This window comes from Dermacentor andersoni, chromosome 4 (assembly GCF_023375885.2).
Source record: "Dermacentor andersoni chromosome 4, qqDerAnde1_hic_scaffold, whole genome shotgun sequence".
Classification (NCBI taxonomy): Eukaryota; Metazoa; Arthropoda; class Arachnida; order Ixodida; family Ixodidae; genus Dermacentor; species Dermacentor andersoni.
In genome coordinates, this window is record NC_092817.1 from 170,917,386 (window position 1) to 170,938,254 (window position 20,869).

The 20,869-nt window shown below is 46.2% G+C and overlaps 1 protein-coding gene across 3 annotated transcripts in view; it reads right to left on the reverse strand.

Annotated features, from left to right (window-relative positions):
* The window catches only part of LOC126538307 (uncharacterized), a 75,715-nt gene extending 55,416 nt beyond the window's left edge, over positions 1 to 20,299 (reverse strand). Inside the window, exons 1-2 of one of the 3 annotated variants that reach the window (XM_055074684.2) lie at positions 20,148 to 20,299; positions 7,040 to 7,432 (exon numbers count right to left, since the gene is read on the reverse strand). In XM_055074684.2, the coding sequence (XP_054930659.2) occupies positions 7,040 to 7,426 (387 nt within the window). In that variant the 5' untranslated portion in view covers positions 7,427 to 7,432; positions 20,148 to 20,299. The remainder of the gene's footprint in view (positions 1 to 7,039; positions 7,433 to 20,147) is intronic. The other 2 variants (XM_055074683.2, XM_055074682.2) reach the window with 2 other exon arrangements.
* Positions 20,300 to 20,869: the final 570 nt, after the last annotated feature.

The window sequence follows — 20,869 nt, forward strand, 5'->3', positions numbered from 1 at the left end:
TCAGCGTCATCACTTTCTACGCGGTAGTGTTAGTACGCATTCACACAAATAAAGAAGGCATGCAAGTATCAAATAATACCGCTTCTTGCTCTTTAACGGTGCAGTATGATTCAGTGGTTTCGTTAAGCCTCTGGACTCCACCCTTGTTAGATTATACCGGATGATTCTGAAAAGCGTCGACTCCTGACCACGACATTTAAGTAACTTTCTATCCAGTCTTTTATTACCACGTGCGTGGGCTCCCCCCACTGAGCGTTAGACGTGATTGCAGTAGTACTGTGGCATTTGCAGCGATATACGATCGCAGCAAAGTCACAACTCGGTAACGAAAACCTTGCGCCCATAATTTTAAAATTGCTTCAACAAAGTTCACCAAGACTGCAGCAGTTTAGGAAACACGCACAAAAAAGAGCACCTGAAAGCACATTTCATGCACATTCCAAGTATATGTTATAATACTGGCCATAACAGTTGGCGTTCTGCGCAAGAAAAGTGACCACATCGTCTACGAAAAACTGTGAATGTATCTATTCCAGACAGAGATGCATCTTGATGCATTAGCGTGTTGCAGGACTAGGTCTCAGAAAACACGTTCAGGTCATGCTAGCACCTACTTTCTGCATACTTTGGCATTTTACTGGTGGTTCAGTGACAAGCAAGTCGTCACAACGTTACAAAGCTTTGCCTACTTCTTTACCCATAACAGTGCTGTCCGGCGAATAGTTCATGCCCGTGGCCTATCCATTACTGCTTTGTTCGTCTGTTACTACCACGGCGTACTTCCAGGCGGAATAAGGGAGAGTGCTGAGTGCACCTCATCACGAGTGTCAATGTGGTTGAAAATTATCTTCAGTCTTTGGTGGGCGGGCGGTTTTTCTTTGCAATAGCGTGATCAAAAATATCTGCCCTCCTAAAAGGACCGAAACAAATCACGGTTGCTTTAGTTTATCTGCGGTAGGATGTTTGATACCCCATTACTATACGTTCCCGAAACCGCACCTAATCTGCCTAGTGTCCTACGTATAGGATTATGCTGTTTGAAATACTGCAAGTCACGAAATACAGAGAATACAGAGAATAGACAGTTTTCCGTGCGTACATTTAGTCCCTTATGGACATGTAGTCACGTTATCGGCAACAATCTATTACATTTCAATTCTTATTGGTAACGTTCTTGCCATGAGGTGGTGCCCTTCACCAAGTCCCAATATTCACGATGTTGCAGAGGCCCATTACGTAGAAACGATTTAACACACACTTACCAAAGTTTGCACAGAGAAGAGATGACCTCCTAGATACCGGCTGCCAAATGCAAGCTTCTACACAATAAATGTTAGGAGGTACTGCCAACGGAAGAACTGTACTACATGTAGGACACTAGGCATATATTGGTTAAGCGCAAAGAGCCATTCTATCAATTTGTTTTCATTGTGACAAATATTGAAACCCGATTATATTCTCCCATCTTGCTCCAATTAGTGTGCTCATATGCAAATCATTTGCCGCACGTAAGCGACGCCTCCTGAGTTGATAACGACCATGCATGTTTCACGCTTGCATTCTTCACATCCTCACCTATCCCTCTCATTTTACGGTATTTATACTCCCTCCAATTTCTTCTCCTGTTCTTCAGTCGCTATTATTTTTCTATGTACCTTTCGTCTTCTAGAGCCGACACGAGTAGTGTCCCTACTGGTGGCTATTTCCAGTTTGCTCTCTTCTTCGTCTCAAAGGTTTATGGGTCCAGACCAAAGAAGTAACTAAAAAATATGCTGCAGTAAGTGACCGACAACGGTGGACAGGGGCAGGCAACCGTAACAGACACAGTTCACATGCGATGAACATATACTGCCTTCGGCATTCGAACTTAACTACGACATGGCACAGCTATGTATTGAATAAAATAAACGAGATAAGCTTGTGGAGATATCCGACGCAAACGATTTCTTACCTTATCCTAGCCACATTTCTGTAGGTAGGTAGGTAGATTTATGTCTTACCTCGCTTTAATGAAAAGAAAATTACGGTGTGACCGATAGTGGAATTGAAGCTCATCCAGAGCAACAGTCCACAACTAACCACAAACCACAATCGCACGCACATATCTCTGCCAAAAGCCTGACAACTCTTTGAAACATTTTGCTAGTGAGTCCCTATGCCCTGTCTCTTGTTTCTTCGTGACATAAGACGCTTTAGGGTGCTTTGCTATTCTGTACTATCTCCGCGATCGGCCACATACCCCAGTACTCTCCTCGTAGTAGACAAGGATATGTAAAAGCTGTGCGATGCCGTGCCGGCTTCATCATGCCAAGTTAAGTACGCTTTAATTCTTCCCCGCAGTACAAGCACCATCGTTGTGTTCACATACACCACATGACATACACACGGCCACGCACGACTGTAGAGCACTCAGTTGCAAATCGCGTCACAGTCTCGCCCTAACTCCCATTGAGTCCCGGTGTCCAACCCAACTACTCGCAAGTTTAAATTTGCGTTAATGTCTACCGCAGAAATCGTGCCATTGCCGTCATACGATCGTCTTCAACGTGATCGTCGTCGTGCTGTAGACGTCATACACTCGTTCGTCTGCGATACACACACACAGCAACTGGATTTACAGCAACACGTTGGTCCGCCTGGTAACGCTTTGCAGAAGCAATACTGGGTAATCAGGTACCAGCACATTGCTTCGCATAAAACCGATTCCCACAGTGCGCGGGACCTGGCCCTTTTTTTGCATTTCTTTTTCCGTTAGCATTTCAGAAAGCAAAATGGGCCGGATTAACGTCGAAGTTCAGATTTAAAGAGTTAAAAAGTCGGGACTTGAACCCGTGACGTCGTGCTCCGCAGCAGAATGGCATGGCCACTAGCTGACCACAACACAAGCTAGCCACACTTTAATGCGATTGATTGAAGTCTTCGTCGCAGTATCATATATGCTGTATACCCTGATCTACCATGGCGAAGTTACCGTTGAATCATGCAAGATATCACGCAAAGGTAATGACCGAGGATGCGATAAGTCGAGTATCTCAAATGTTGTCAACTTAATGAGAAACACCAAAGCCTAACCACGAGTATTGGCAATGTGAGATGGGTAATAAGCAGCTCGAGAATATGCCTAAACTTTGCCGAGTTAAATTTTATTTGTAATTATATCGACACTCAAGGCGTATTTCTGCCGTCACCGTGAGGCTCCGTATGAGTGAAAGCGTGTGAGGGTGAGCCGGCGAACATGGTGCAATCTCGCATGCGCGAGCGAAAAACGCGGCTCGCATGTGTGCTCTCTACTGTGGCTCGCGAGGCAGGGGGGTGAGGCGAGGGAGGAGGGGCGTTCTTCTCCGGCGGCTGCTATTGTGCCTCGATGTGCTTCTCGTCCGCCGCTCCGCACAGAGTGGAGACAACCGCGGCGTCTACTGCCGCGTTGACCCCGCGAATCGCGGACGCCGTAGTAGACGCTTTCGCTCACGCCATAGGGACGCATTGCCAGTGCTCGTGTCGAGAAAGCGATCTGCGACGTGGCTAATGGGCACGCCAGCGTGGGCGTCATCTTCAATGCTATCTGCGAGCTTTGCAGAATGCCCGTAGTGCTGATAGCTTCGTATGCGCTGTGCATTCGACGTTTCGTACGTGCTGAAGCGAGACATGAATGAATGTCTATTCGCTTATTGCTGCCGCGATTCCTAAGTCTGGCGTTTTCACTGACAGTTTCCGTTGTCATCGAGTGATGTGTGCTCATGTCTACCTGTGCGCGCGTGACGCCGTGCTGGTTAATTTGGTTAAATCACGTTGACGGGTTAGTTAGCTTGAATCAATTATAGAATGTGTAAGCGCGACTGAAGAGGGACGTAGAAAGAAGCAGACACACAAAGACAGCGCTGTCTCTGTCTTTCTACGTCCTCGTTGAGTCACGCTTACGTATTCTATTGTTAATTCAGTTAGTAAGCGAATATTTATAAGTTTATACGGCCGATAAATCTGCTATCGTTACTTCATACAGTCATCTACTAATTTGCTATCGCAATCGGCGCTTCGCCTTTCCGGCGAAATAGCGAATAATTATTTAGTACATTTTGATCGAAAGCGTTTCTGACGCCTTTGAATGCTAAACAACATTCTTTCGTAATAATTTGTTGCTGTAACTGCCGGTCTTCTGCCGTCCTAAATATAGGACAATGTCGTCCTCATCAGGCGTATAAAATATACAACAATTCTTACAAATTCTCTGGTCAGAATTTTTACTATGCATGCTAGTTTTATTACGGCAGTGAAAATAAATATTTTGCATGTGAAGTCAAGCGCTCGCGAATGGGCAAAATCAATTTTCTGTTTTCTACAAATTCTGTTGCCACTTTTCATGCAACGACTTATTGCGATAAGCCTTCTGGTATGAGACTGCTAGTGACCGTTGCAACTCAAGCAAGTCAGATTTATCACACATCCTGGACAGCTAAAAACGCATTGTTGACACACACAAGGTAAAATAAGCAGCCAACAATACCAGCTTTTTCTTGTATAGAGTGCAGTATACTGCAATGATTTGGTAAAGTGTCTCAAATTTACGATGTTAGGGATGTATCCGCGGATTATAAAATGTTCTTACTTTTTCCATGAATTTCGCAATATTTTCTCTGTCTCATTACCACTTGTTTGTTTTTGACATCGGGAGCCTTATGCGCTACTGAATCAGGTAATGGTGTATCATTGTAACCGCTACCAAACAGATTCATAAAGATCTCGGTAATGAAAAGCTGGCAGCCATGCTCTGAAAATTACTTGAATGAATAAGGTTTCAGCGGTACTTATCAGTCTAGGAAAGGCACGCCAACAAGAGAGCGCCTCAAAGCACTTCATTGTATCCCATGAATTGTGTGCGCATTGATTTTGTTGCAGTGCATTGCACTTCGCCCTATCTACAAAAAAGGTGGACATTTCATTGGCGAAAATATTTTCCAAAATATCTGCTACAGTCAGGGCTGCTTCGCAATTTGGCGTGCCTCAGGACTGGGTGATAGAAAAACGCGTTCAGATCACGCTTGTGGTCAGTTTCTACAAAATTTTCCACATTGCGCTGGTGGCTCAATGATAACCTAGTTACCGTCACTGCATACAAAGTTTCGCCTACTGCTTCACCAAAAAACCTTCTGTCCGGCAAGTCGCTTATGTTTGCGCTGTATCGGTGTCCGATTTGTTCATCACTTATTGCCGCAGCGTGACTTTAGAACCGAATAATCTAGAAGGATAAGGGTAGCTGATCAACAATGCCAGTTTAGTCCAAAATTGTCTTCATGCCATTGTGGAGCCTTGTTTGCAACAGCCTGAGCATGGAATCTATTCTCTCCTTAGAATAAGGAACGACGTAGTTTATGTGACACACAAGCATTCGTCGTTACGTTAGTATATTTGCATAACATATCCGGCAAACCCATTACTATATGCTCTCGAAATCTCACCCAATTGGCCTAGTGTGCTATATATAGGACGCCGCTTTTTGACGCGCCGCATGTGGCGAATTTTTTATTACACAGCACAGGTACCCCGTCGTATAAGCATCTCATCTTTTAAAAACAAGTAATCATGGTCTCAGCAAGAAACAATTATATTTAGATCAATATTGTTATCTTTTTCTGAAGTGGCATAGCGCCCTTCTCAAATTCCGCGCGTCCGCGACGTTGCACCTTTCGTCACAAGGAAACAACCGAATACACACTTACCACAGCTTGTACAGACAATAATTATTCACCTCATAAATGCTGGCTAGGAGCCTCAAGCTTTTCTATAACATTGTGGGGAGTGTTGAGTAACAAAAAGCATGGACTACGGTTAGGACACACATGTATGGGTTAAGAGGAAAAGGGTGCATATAAAGGACATGAGATTAGCATGAAGTTCTCCTTTATATCTATATCTACATGCATCTATATGCAGAAAGTGTGCATAATATCCAGCATTACCAGGCATGGTTCATAACCTCATAATGCCCAACGTATATTTTCGGCAAGCTGACTTTGGCCTCCCAAGATTCTGATTTAAGGAAGGTAGGTAGTAATAGAAGGCAGCAAGAAAAAGTAGGGAAGGTAACTAGACAGTCCAGTTTGCCAGCTTACGCGTGGGGAGGAGGGCGGGGGAGTGAAGGAGAGAGGAAATCAGCAACCACACTTCCGCATACGCGAAGTTGGGTGCAGCACGTCTGCAGTCCGACACTCGTCCGTTGCCTTCAGGTACTGAAGAATCACTCGAGTGGCTTTCTGGGCTAATCAAATGTGAAGCCAGGCTCCCAAGCCCTTTGCTTCTGCAAATGCCCTATCGTCTTGCCTGGTCAAGGTCACAGTTCACAGGAGAGTCTGACGTTGGTCATCCATGCGTGAACAGTGGCACAGAAGATGAGTTATGATCTCCTCCCACTTGCACTTAGCGCACATCGGCGAGTCTGCCGTTCCAATACGACAGTTGTAGGAGTCAGCGAATGCTACTCATACACACAGCCGACACAGCAGTGTTGCGTCACTTCGTGAAAGGTTTGCCGGTAATGTAAGCGTCAGTGATTGGTCGAGGCTGTTTAAGCGATGGCCAGTAAACAAACGCGATGGCGAGAGCGAGATTGCGAATCTCTTTTGCAGCGTTTACTCTCGATAAATGTATAAGGGGTGTCGGTGCTCCAGCCTGGGCACCTCGAGCAGCGTCATTGGCGATGGCATGATATATTCTTTCAATGGCTGCAGTGAGATTGTGGCATCGTTAGTCATCACCTTATGGAAAAGAAATTTAACCAAGAACCGATAGTACGACTGCTAACAAGCTGTAACGACGTTTGTTGCGGAGAGCTCAGAAAACAAGATTCTAAATATTTATTTGCTATATTGCGCTGTTCGGTAGGTAACTTCTTTCCTGTAGAGACGAACTCTCAGTGGAAAGGAATACTGATGAACTATTTGCTCTGTATATTGCATGATGTGAATCACTGTGTTGGAATTACAGGGTCAACGTTCTTTATATTATGTGCGGGAACCTCAACGTAACAATCATCTTGTAAGCATACCTCAAGTATGTCGACGCAGCGGTGCCTAGTGACGATGCAGTGGAGGAGTATGATCGCTGTCACCATGTGGTGGTCTCTCTTGATTTGTTCATTATTGTTGAAGCTTGTGTAGCAGCGGACAGCAATTCTTCCCGGCGCGACTTCAGTCAATTCAGCCCCTATGTAGTACAGCAGTTCATTCAGTGCTGGAAGCTGCTTGAGAAGGCGGCAGGTTCTCGTCTGGCTGTCGGTGCAGTGTACAGGTAGTGGCAGGCTCGACACGCTGTCCTCTGTTCCGAAGTCCACTAGGCTTCTAGCTAGTGCAGATACATCCTCTACTTCCGAGTTCAGGAGCTCCATGTAAAAACCGTCGTCCAGAAAAGCGTTCGAAACCTGTGGTCGTTCCATCACTTCCTGCGAAAATATAAAACACCGAAACATAGAAGCATCAAAATAAGTCTAAATTATACTGGTTTTGGAACTTACAGGAGCTTACAGTTTCGTAGATGACAAGTACGGAGTATCTCGCTGAAATTATTTAGCAATCGCTGCAAATTTTTCTTCATCAGAGCGGCCTCTTTGAGAGACCGCGTGAAAATTGTTTGTACCTCATTTAGTTCAGTTTGGGCGCGCCTGCAACTCCCAATATATATTTTTGTGGAAATGCTATGTTTCAATGATGATTTACTTATTTTTCTTCTATACTGTTCAGTACGGATGAACTATCGAACACATAATTACACCGTCACAGTGCATTAGAAGGGAATTGTTATATTTGTATAGTCCTAGAAAACGTGAATCGAAAAAACTTCGAGGACACCTATGCGCTTCTTATCAGTTGGGAATGCGAAAGCATAAATGACCAATTGAACGCCACTTACCGGTCCTTCGATTTATGAACTCCTCAAAGGCAAGCGAGCCCGTTGAGACTGTTGACTAGCGCCTCCTAGATAGCATAATTCCCCGCATCTTGGTCCGTTACGTCATGCTACCGTATAATCTAACGGGAACACTCCCGTACAAGCCTAAGTAAGCCGCGGTAATTTTGACGGGGCCGCTTTCGTCACGCGGGGCTTGGCAATGAGCCCTCCGATTTTCGTTGTTCGGGTAGCCAGACTGCAGCTCTCTGAAAGGAAATTACGTCATGTTGGCATTGTGGTCCCGTGGGACAAAAGTCTCCGGCAAGTCTCAGGCAGCCCAAGGCGGCCGAGGCCATTCGAGCCTCGCAAAATTGTACAGCCGGCAGTAGACGCTAGCGTGCCGACGCTGTCGTTCACTCAGTGTCGTCTGCTCCATCGCCTGCTTGAACAAGATGGTGGCTTCGGAGGACGAGATTGTTGTATTGCTTCGAGCAGTAACCGAACTGTCGCACGCATACGAGGCTATTGAAGAAGAACGCGACGAAGTGGACGAGCATGTCGTGAATCTTCAGCTCGCCCGTCATTCATAATTCATTACCTACGCATGAAATGCTTGTCTCCATACTTGCAAACATTGCACGCAACAAGCGTGAATCACAGATGAATTTTTTTACTCGTTACCTTTTGGAAGAAGCAACATACCTACCTGCTTTTTAATTCGAACAGTCGGTGCTCGTGCTGCAAATTTCAAATGAATTTCATTAGGAAATGTGCCTTTAAATGCAAATATACAGAAGCGATTTCCACCTATCTTTATACAGATACAAAGGAAAACTCGGAAGCGTGGGTTTCTTTTTGGAAGCGGAATGGGTGTGCTTCTTGCGCCTCTTCGCCTCCTCCAAATGCCTTGAAAAATTCACGAAAAATACTTATCACTTAAAGACGAGTTACCTGCGTAGTGTATTATTTAGAACGCCAAATCTATAACGCATGTTTTTTTTTAAATGCACGAGATTGATAAGTTAGGTATAATTTGTTCCACTGAATGACGGTACTTACCCTCTGACATTAGTTCATATTTACCTACAATACCGAGAACAGATGTATTTTTGGGATGCGCACAAGGGAGATACTTTTTCCTCTCTGCTTCTATTGCAGTGCATTGAATAAGAATATTGAGCACCGTGAGGTTATTGCCACACTTACTACATGTCGGAGAATTCCTCCAATCAAGAGCTAAGAGCGAGTACCGTAAGTGTGTCCTATTCTTAATCGGGAAACGAGTATTTCCTGGCACCGTGCAGTTTTCTCACTTATCCAAGTCCCTAGTTTAGGTTTTATTATGTGTAGCTTATTCAATGTTTGGGTATCCCACTCTCCTTGCCAGTGTTTCCTCAGTTTACGACGTAGAAAACACTAATGTCTGTGGCAGAGATGGGGACATTTCGATCTGTCTCTGAAACTTACTGACGTAGAGTTTTTGTCAGCAGCTACGTTACCTTTTATACTTTTGCGGCCAGGTATGATGATGATGATGATGTGTGTGACTATTTCTTTTCTAGTCTCGTCATTCGGGCTCCTCCACGTCCACTTTCGGCTATCCCGCTTGCGGAAGAAGGTATTCATTATTCGCATCTTATTCTGTTCTGCAAAGTCTACTAATAACTCTCCCCTGCTATTCCTAGTGCCTATGCCATATTCCCCCACTGCCTTGTCTCCAGCCTACTTCTTGCATACCTTGGCATTGAAGTCGCCCATTAGTACAGTGTATTTTGTTTTGACCTTACCCATCACCGATTCCACGTCTTCATAGAAGCTTTCGACTTCCTGGTCATCATGACTGCATCTAGGGGCGTACAGCTGTACAACCTTCAATTTGTACCTCTTATTAAGGTTCAGAACAAGACATGCCACCCTCTCGTTCATGCTATAGAATTCCTGTACGTTACCAGCTATATTCTTATTAATGAGGAACCCGACTCCTAGTTCTCGCCTCTCCGCTACGCCCCGGTAGCACAGGACGTGCCCGCTTTTGAGCACTGTATATGCTTCATTTGTCCTAACTTCACTGAGCCCTATTATATACCATTTACTGCCCTCTAATTCCTCCAATAGCACTGCTAGAATCGCCTCACTAGATAACTTCCAGCGTTAAACATTGCCAGGTTCAGATTCCAATGGTGGCCTGTCCGGATTGTCACAGGATTATCCTATTCTATGATGCGTACGCTAGCGGCACGTTCCCGCTATAAACATATTCTATATATATATATATATATATATATATATATATATATATATATATATATATATATATATATATATATATATATATATATATATATATATATATATATATATATCCAAGACAGGATATGACCAAAACGAGCAGAAGGCAAAAGCGGGAGCCAACGTTGTGACAAGTGGACTTTTTCATGGCCTGGATGTATTACACAAGGTTAACCCTTGCCACCCAGAAAATAGGAAGGTAAAAGAAATGAATAGAAGACAGGCAAAATGGTAAAAAGTGAGAGTGAAAGCAAAAAGATTCAAGAGGCGAACACGAAAATGCGACTGCCAATTTATTCCAGGTAAGTCAGTCTGGAGGTGCATGTGAGGCCGAAGGGGTGTGTTGTCTCTTCCGGGGGACCTTAAAGGTCCGAAAACCCGGCATCAGCTCAACCACTAGGATCCTCCTTTCCTCAGACATGACTAAGCCGCACACAGCTACACGTGGGAGGGTCCAACCCTCCTGCGCTCGGGCACGTGGTGTAGCAACACACCTAACGCCTGCTGACGCAGACACCCCTGCGGGTGCTTAGGGCACGCAGGCATTAGGCCCTCCCCATACGTGGGCCAATCCCGAAGATAGTGCAACACCGGGCCGGTATGCAGCGCAAGTGAAGCAGGCGTTAAACACTCCCCATACGTGGGACGATCCCGAAGATAGTGAAATGCCGGGCCGACTTGCCGCGGAGGTGCAGTTCGCGATTAAGAAGCCCACATACACAGCTTCGCTGGTCATCCTTCACAGAATGGAAGGGCACTGGGTTTTTTTCTTCGAAGAAACGCTTTGCCACGATATGCACACGCAAATCCCAGAGAATGTCAAGGTGAATAGATATGCGTGATAATTGGTTCGCTACCCTTGTGCAACAGACATAAGGTGGATATAGTGCTCATGAAGTAGCTTGGGCGTATTGCAATGTAACCAGCTTGTGCTTTGAACATTTACCAAACGTGATGGTCTTCAGCTAGCTTGATGCGTGAGTCTGAAGCGGTGCTGAGGCAAGCTACAAACTTTTATACACACTGATATTCGGCAAATGAAGTTTGAGCGTCTGGATCGGGTGCTTGAGCAGATGACATACGGGAGAGATGTGGGCGGGAGTTAAATGCGACTACACTCAACAAATGTACACCCTTTCGGTCGTATCTTGCTACACATCAACAACCGTCATCTGCCTTGCTTGCGTTTCCTTTCTTGAAAACGCTGCGCTCGGTACTTTCCTGTCGAGAACTGATAATGTATTAGTGTGTAGCGTAAAGAAAAAAAGTTTTAACTGAAGGGTGTGCAGGCATTCTTTTAACCCTTATATGACATCTGCTCATCCACGGTGTGACATACGGTAAATCTGTACAGGGAGCATAGTGTCTATTGGGTCCGTATGCAGTTTTTTCCTAGTAATAGTGGTGAGATGCTGCATTGAAAACCGCACATCCAACATTCTGTACGCATGCACGACGTCTCGTAGGTAACCTTTAACGGCACCATGGATTGCTTCACACGTGCGTACAAATCCTGGAATGTGAAGACATAAAAGCACTTGCACAGATTCAAGGAAGTACAAGGAACAAATTCTGATCGCGAAGGTACACAAAGCGCCACACAACTTGTCGCACAAAGAAATGTGCCAATCCAAGGTCTCCTTTCTTTACGGGCAAGAGAAAGTTTGTGCGGCTGCTTCGTTCCTCAAGTCGACGCCCATATGAAAATTGTGAAAACAGTGTGAATTTTTTGGATCTTGATCCGCGACGCACACAGCAGAGCATACCACATCGCGGTGGTCTGATATAGCTTACAGACTGTGGCACGCGAGAACATGTACAGCTGTCGCCCTTGCCATGATTTAGCCTTTTTCCTGTGCTCTCGTCCATTGTGTCTTCCACTTCGGCTCCTGGTTGGGATAAGTATCGGGAGGCATGCCTAGATACGTTGTTGCAGGGGCTGACCACCGAAGTCGAGAGAAGTTGTCCGGCGTTTTATCCCATACACCCCCCATGCCAGAATCCATAACTGTTATCCCAATTTATTTGCGCCCTGGTGTATTTGCAGAACGTTTGACCTATATCTACGGCCTGACAAGTAATATCTCTATTTGATTAAAATATGGCGATGTCATCGACATACGCCAAAATTCTTATATGTGTTGACTGTAACCTAACACCAGTTATATGTTCATTATTCTCGGCGGCCTTGCACAGAGGCTCAAGGTTGGCCGCGAACAGCAGGTCCGACAGTGGACATTCGTGCCTAACAAAAGCCCGCACTTGCTGTCAGCCAGGTCCCCGTTTAAGGTCACGCGTGTTGAGCAGTTAGCATACGCCATCCTGGCACCGTCTCTTATTACGGTTCCTACGTTGGAATGCTCTAATATGGCGAAGAGAGGATCGTGGGAAACGCTGTTGAAGGCCTTAGCGAGATCTAATTGCACCGGAGTCACTCGGTGCCCAAATACACCACAACATGTAGCTCATTTCGAGCTACGTGTAAGTTTGTGGCGATGCTTCAACCCTTTATACCACAGGTCTGATGCGTGCCAATTAGCCTCCTTATCAGACCCGGCAATTGTTTGCCCAACAGCTTCATAAATATTGTTACGTAGGAAGACGCAGTCGAAAATCTATATATAAGTATATTTACAAGGAAATACGCCGTACTTGGCCAAGAGGCAACAGCCCGCGCTAGCCTCTAATCGTCGTCGTCTTCACCCTGCTCGCCTCTTTGTGATGGCAAATACTGTTCCGTAGCACTACCCCTGGCGGTAAAAGCACCGTCGCGGAGCGACTAAACGCCAGACTCGGAGGAGTGTAGTAGGTCTTGAGCCTACTGACGTGTACAACATCACTAGATCCCAGAGTAATGGACGAGGTTGAACGCACAGGAGCAATTTCGTACGTCACAGGCATCCCCTTGCCCAGCACGCGGTAGGGCCCTGTGCATCGCAAAAGGAGCTTCTCTCAAAGTCCGACGTGACGAGAGAGCGACCACAGGAGCTCGAGCGCACCAGGCGAAAACTGTACGTCATGGTGGCGGGCGTTGTACTGACGCTGCTGAGCGGTTTGCCAGGCCGTCAGTCGAGTACGGGCAAGCTGGCATGCATGGTCGTCGAGGGCAATAGCGTCGCGCGCATACTCGCTTGTTGAGATCGCCGCAGGAGGAAGTGCCGTGTCTAGGGGCAAGGTGGGTTCGCGACCGTACAGTAGAAAAAATGGAGAAAATCCGGCGGTGTCATGCCGGGAAGAATTGTACGCAAATGTTACATAAGGAAGGGCAATGTCCCAGTCGTGGTGGTCTTTGGAAACGTACTTGGACAGCATATCGGTAAGAGTACGGTTTAACCGCTCTGTCAGACTATTGGTTTGAGGATGGTATGAGGTAGTCAGCTTGTGTTGAATGGAGCAGGAAGGCACAATTTCGGCGATAACTTTCAAGAGGAAGTTACGACCACGGTCAGTAAGCAGCTGTCGCGGGGTGCCATGAAGCAAGATAATGTCACGCAAAAGAAAGTCCGCGATGTCAGTGGCGCAACTGATAGAGAGAGACTGCGTGATAGCGTATCGGGTGGCGTAATCAGTTGCGACGGCTACCCATTTGTTCCCAGAGGACGACGTGGGAAAGGGACCGAGAAGGTCTAATCCAACACAAAAGAACGGTTCCACAGGGACGGTGATCGGCTGGAGATCACCGGCAGGTGGCACCTGAGGTGTTTGCTGACGCAGGCAGTTGCTGATCTGCTGTGCTGATCACAGGCAGCAACATGGCGTCGGACGGAGCGAGCAAGACCAGGTCAATAGAAGCGGCGGCGGACGCGGTCGTACGTACGGGTTACCCCAAGATGTCGTACAGTGGGTGCGTCATGCATATCAAACAGCACAGTCTGTCGTAGATGTTTTGGCACGACAAGAAGAAGATCAGATCCGTCAGGGAGGAAGTTCCTTAGGTACAGAATGCCGCCCTGGACGACATATCGGCGAACGGATGCATCGGTAGGTGTAGAGCGCAGACGCTCGATGAGTGCTCGCAGCGATAGGTCTCGGTACTGCTCATCGGCAATGTTAGCGAAGGCAGAACATGCGTGCCCACCAGCCTCGTTATCAGACCCGGCAATCGTTTGGCCAACAGCTTCATAAATATATTACAGTCGACGTTGGTAAGGCTTATCGGGCGATAAAACCCCACTAACGGACGTTTTTCAAGTGCCTCAGTTCTTGGGATGAGAACGATCTGCTAAGATGTGAAGCACAGTGGTTTATGTTTTTCCTGATACGATTCGGCGATAACTGAGCAGAATCTAGGCTAATATTGTTTTGAATGTTTTAAACAATGCCTACTCCTAGGCCGTCAGGGCCAGGTGCCTTACCAACAGGTAGTGCATCTATTCCATCCTCCATTTTTTTCGCGGAAATCGGCTGTTCCAGACACGTTCTTCATCCAGCTCACGCACTAACGACAAATTCTGCTTTAAAGCCCCCTATAACGGTGCGTGGCTGACTGAGCAATTTATTGAAATAATCCGCCACGACGCGTTCGACAACATTACCGCACGTCGAACCGTCATGCCCGCTTCTTATTTGTCGTATTTCCTTATTAGAAGCATATCGTTTTTTAGTCCGATAACTCACGTTTTGTGGGCGTTTACCCGGCCCACAGCTTCTCAGCCCGTGAACGAATAACCGCCACTGTGTACTTGTCTACATCAATCTTTTCAACTGAATTGTTATGCTTGGCAATTTGTTGGTATGAGTACCTGGTTGGAGGCATTCTATACCCGTAAGAAACTCCAAGTTGCTTTCGAGGGAAGGTTTCGTTTCGTTTGTCTTCATACCGCAATGTGTCACATCTTTAGTTGGCTTTCTTTTTTACTACTTCCTTAATATCCTCCCACTGTACACCGACGCTTAAAAATTGCACTGCGAGTAGCTTCGGTAGCTTTTCATCTACATCCTTAATGAAACCCTCATCCTCCAGCAATATTGTATTAAGTTTCCAAAGTACCCACCTAAAGCAGTTTTCCTTTTTACCAACGAGGCAATAACAGGACGCGTACAGCTGTCGAGTCATGCATGGCTACTGCTTTCAAGATGCGTGAATTGCGGACGCGTAATATCAGTTGCAACACTTCCGATATCTTCTGAGTTGTGGTGGTCATGAACAAATATATTCACGACCTCCGCACTTTTATCTCACACTGGCAAACATTTTACACGGTATACCACACGGCAAACAAAATTGAAGTCTCCCTACAAAATTAGTACATTTCCAGAATCCCGATACATCTGCAAACGCTCAAAAGACAGTTATTTATCTGCCTCTACATTTGTAACCACTCGGTCTGCATCGTATGTTTATCACATTATTCCTTTGCAGACACTGTCGGTTCATCATACGGACCCTATAAAGCGGGACTTTATATGCCTGAAGAAGCAGACACTGCGCAAAGCGTGAGCCAATCACAGATGTTCCCTCCCTCCGGAGGAGGAGAATTGAAAGGGTGAGGTCACGTGTCCACTCGCCTCGGCGCCCACCGTTTCCCTCCAGTTCAGGCCCGGCAGTCAGATGACGAGGCCCCACTTTATTCGTTTTGTCGAAACGCAGGCTGCGTAGAAGGACCATGAGTGGGCCATGCATAGTGCGTTCGGGTGAAGAATAGGAGGCGGTTGATGAACGTTGCCGGGAAATCGCCCGAGAAAGGGCTCGTCGACGTGCCGACCTTGTCGTGAGGTAGCGAGAAGCCGAAGCGCTACGACAGCGAAGAGCCGCGGATCCCGAGCTTCGCTTGCACCCCTGTTCACAGCAGACAGGTGGCGGCCAATTTTTCCTTCAACTTTGATAGATTTGTTTTAGGGTATACACCATTCTAACACGATGTCATAGAAGCTTTAGACACACTTTATTAATGTGCCCTATTTCTTTGTGCCCCTATACACCTCGCATAACTACTCTTCCTTTCAGGAGTATCGGACATCGCCTTCGTAGTCTTGAGATCGCTATGTCGACGTCCCAAAGTTTAATTTCTCCAGAACTGATGTTTTCATGTTCGCACACGTCTTGCGAACAGTACTTCATAATCGCAAACATTTCACAAAATTGATGTGACCTACGCGCTACCTAAGCGTAAATATTGCATCAGATTACAGAACACGTATAGATTGAAAACAAGCAGAAATGTGCACATTTGATGTAATTCTATATTATATATTTACCATTTCGCTAAACCTTTATTGGACATAGAATAAAATAAGTGCGTTAGATCTGCAGAGTTTTGATGGATGGCAAACACGGTCGTTATCAGCCTTTTATGCTGTTGTTTTGTTGGCTGCGCTGGTGGAGAATAGACGCAAGTGGATCTGCTCAGAGGATACGAAGGTTGAGCGCTAGAATAGTAGGAATTGCATAATTAATGTTTTCCCAGCGCATTAGACATGAACAATATGATGCAGACATACAGCGCTGTGTGTGCATCTTGTCCGTATGTAGTGCTCTGAGAAAACAGAACATTACAGGACTCAAAGAAGTGCCACTTCAATTATGGATACGTCAACAAGAAAACGGTACATATAACATGTAGGTGCTTGTTTTGTGGAATTGGTATCTCACGTTGTCTGCCTCTTAAATTTGATATGGAAAATTTGGTTGGGGTAAATCCTCACTTCGTTTAGTGCATTCTTGACACGGATATTGCACGAGACTGAGCTCTATCCTGAGGAACGACGCTGCGTGAAAAAGCAATTCACCGACAATTACGGTACTGCCTAACTTGAAACTTGAGCACAACTCTATAGTGTTATTTCGCGATATATTGAGGGAGAATTTGAGACAGACATGTACTAAAGACGTCGATCGTATAAAATCATCTGCGGGTCAAGCGCATCCGTTTTTATACATCACTCATCAAAGGTTCCATTGTAATCGCTCGTGCCGCGTGGCTTCCATAAAGTACTACACAATTGGCGTCGCGCAAACAAGCAGCTTACAGAACAATCGCAAACCATAAAAATCGAAAAAACCGCCAACGAGACGAAACCAAGCAAACCAAACAAGCTCGAGCGACAACTGACGCGAGCAGACGATAGTAGGATAGTAAACTGGTCCAGCTGAGACCAGTTACGAGGACGCATCGAGCGGCTGGGTGTGGGTGCGCATGACAGCTGCTGGCATTTTTGATATCACACTCTTTTTCATCTTTCGCTGCGGTGCTCATTGCAGGAACGTGGGCCTAAAAGCTGGGTAGTAAAGCAAGACCACATACATTGCCTCCGAAATCAGTCGACATTCGATATAAAAAAACGCAGCGGTGCGTAAAGCAACCATGAAAGTCTGCTATACCGTTCGTTCTAGTGCGCTAAAATCCTGCGCATGTCTCCACGATATGCACTGAGGCAATGGAACTAGATAAAACGGTGGATTATTGCATAACCGGGAAGCAGAAAAAAATCGCAGTTTCGCCCGAAAGGCAAAGAATCGATTGCGATTGCAAGTTAGTAGTTTTATGGGCCTTAAAATCTTGCAGACATAGCCAAGCATACTAAATAAACAACTATGGTGTCACGCGCTCAAGCAAACATCTCACTCCATCACCGTGGTAACTAGCTCTCAAAACGCTGGCGTGAGGAAACGCGGCAGCAGCAGCGAACGAAGTGACATAAGTGCTCTATCGCTTCAACGCAAAGTGAAGCGCCGAGAACACACAGTACGCCCAAAGCTATGAGCCACCGACGCAGATCGCTCTTAAGATACGGCCGCGCGGCCACGTGCACCGCCACATGCGTTGTTGCAGCCGGAACCGAATGCCGCTTGCCCTCCCTTCCTTCCCTCCGCTGCTTCGCAACGTTGGGTCCCTCGTGCACGCCGGAAGCCTGCACGCTTCTTCCCGGCTTTCCCCTCTCGGTCGAGCAGCGATCGTCGGCTATCCTTGCATGATTTTACTTGCGCATAAGCATAGGACGCGCGGCAACCGTCGTCGCCCTCGGTCTTCATAGGGAACCTCACGGTGACGCCGACTGCGACGGCAGAACTGCGCTTGGAGCTGCTCAGTCTGTTTGGTGACAATGCAACGTAAGTGGTGCAACAGAGTGCTGCACCGCTTAATGTGCTTCGGCAACCCGACTTTACAGGACGCCCACGATGACTTCCGCGGCGGTGGGTGGGATGCCGAACGCTTTCTGCGACTGCAAGTTGTGAAGCACTTCGGCAAGGTTGTTTGTCACTGCGAAAACGTGTGATTCAGGGATTAATTTTTAAATGTTCTGAAACTAGACCACTGGTCCGCGTCGAAGTGCAATGGGGAACAGACCAGAATACTTGTGGTGTGCACATATTACGGCAACGATTCCACTGCGTCTAAGGCCTTTTGCAAACGATGCCAGAGTACTATTAGTTTCGAGTCACTACAAATGCAAAGTTTTATTGATCAGTGTTACCTGCGCAAATCAAAGCAATGTGAACTACAGATAACTTATGCATTTGGCCCATTGTCTAGACGGGTAGAAGTTAGACAAAGTGAGAAGTTCGTTTGATTGCAGAATGTGAGCTGATATCGACGACGTGTGCCAAGTTAAAAAAGGCTCGAGTAGATCTGAATGCTCGATTCACGACTAAGCTCCGTGAAATACGGCTGTCTTTTCCTCTATACTTGATGATTTGCTTTTTCCGTAGTCGGCGAGCACAAACTTATGCTTTGTACGCGAATAAAATAAGAACATCACGTCGGGATTAACAAGGCATCCCGGCATACCAAAAAGCAAGGCGAGACAAAAGCGTTTCGCTAAAGAAAGCACGCTGCGATTTTAATTTTTCAGTGGTTTGTACAGCAGAGAGCAAATGTCTACGGATCACACCAGACCATGCCAAACTAGGGTGACTGGATTGTTTTCTGCTCGCCGCTGCGCAGTGAAGTTGGGGACATACATTGAAGAGGCTCTTGCCGCCTTTACTTGGTTAGCTCGTCCGTCCCCACGATTACCGCACTCTCTCCGCACCGCGATCTTGTCAGAGCTTGTATATGTAACTTTATATCAAGCTAATTTATCGATTTATTGTCAGAGTAATATATTACATAGCAACAACAGGCAATACTGACGAACCCTTCAAGGGTGTCTTAGGGGTTTAATAAGTTTTGATAAGTGATATTAGCCCAGCAGCACGTGGGTGGTATGAGCAATATAGTTTCCATTGATACTGCATTCAAGAGAAAAACGCGTCGCCACGGTTGTCGAAGAATTCATGCGTAATCAAGATACATATAAAATAAATAATATGGCAACAACAAGAGGCATTTGCAGCCTAGCTTCTCTCAACGACTGCAGGTGCACCAGAATTTTCGCGGAGGCCGCTTCACGTGTACGCTCACGTGGTCACTAAACTTTTGCGGTAGACTGCACATAAACCGAGTCGAAAAACTAAGGCACGTAAAAACTGTCATATATGTCCCGTAATGATAATGCTTTGTTTCATCTCGTACAGTCTGAACTTTGCTACTGGCTGCTGGCCCTAATTGCGCCTCACGGAGCAGCCGTAACGGTAACAGACAATTCGCTACGGGGTTCTTTACGGGTGCGATGCATGTAGCAGACGTGAAAAATTTATTTCGGGCGTTTTGGCAACGCACCATAGGCAGCGTTCTCAGCTAAAAAAAAAAGCCCAATGATTCGCTTGCTGGATGTCGATAGGTTCTCGCGGGGCAAGTTGCAGTGCCGTACTTGACCAAGACGTGCAGTTCATTCTACGTATCGCTTACATAGTCATTTGTACCAAATATAAATTAATGGGTCTCGGTAAGAATGTAAACATAACTTCGGCTACCCTTCGGCTAAATCCGTCGCTCTCCTTTTCTGGACGGAGAAAGAAGACCGCTGTCGCTACGCATGTTACGCTTCAAACCAAGCATAACATATACTGTAGCATACTTGCAATGAAGCAAGCGTCCGCAGAATAAGTTTACGGAATATTCTGTCTGCTTCTCAGAAATACGAGACATTCGGCTTACCTCTTGAGGATGATGAGAGCGCGAATTTCTTGACACGTCGTGCCGGGAATCCGCGCCAGATCGTGCGTAGCTATCCGATGCGGCCGGACGACGAAGTATCTCTCTACAATCGCAGCCCTATTCAAGACTAAAATAACCGTAAACACCCATCGGCCTAAGGGAATCCCGCTAGTCTTGGATTGAACTGGCTTCCCAAGTTCCAGTGGCCGCTAACGAAAACATTTGCGTGACATTCATGTTCGGGCGTTTCTTGTTGTCAAAATCACAAGCATAATTCGTATTGCTGCTGTAAAGCTGTTACCGTGTTACGTAATAGTATCAATACTTTTCTATACTAAAATAACCACATTCTTGAGAGCCTTGATGTAGTTCCTGCTAAAACACTACGAAATAGCGGGATCACCAGAGGCTCTGTTGTCGACAGGTGTTGCAAAACACTTTTTTTTTGCGCTTTCATCAAGATCACCAAACGTGACGTGAGCTGTGGGCTTCTTCTAGTAAAACATTTTCTGATCCTTGGCAGCTTTACAGCGGTGTTAGCGCTTTAAAAACAAAGACAGCGGTAGCGTGCAGAAGACGGTTTAACGCACCTGCCATTTCCTGTATACGTAGTGGCGGTGCCAGATAGGCGCCACGTCAGCTTGTTGATTTGCTGCAGGAGTATTACGTCAGGAGTGTCACAGGAATGGACGCGTCGTAAAAGTTAATATGACGTGGTGTTA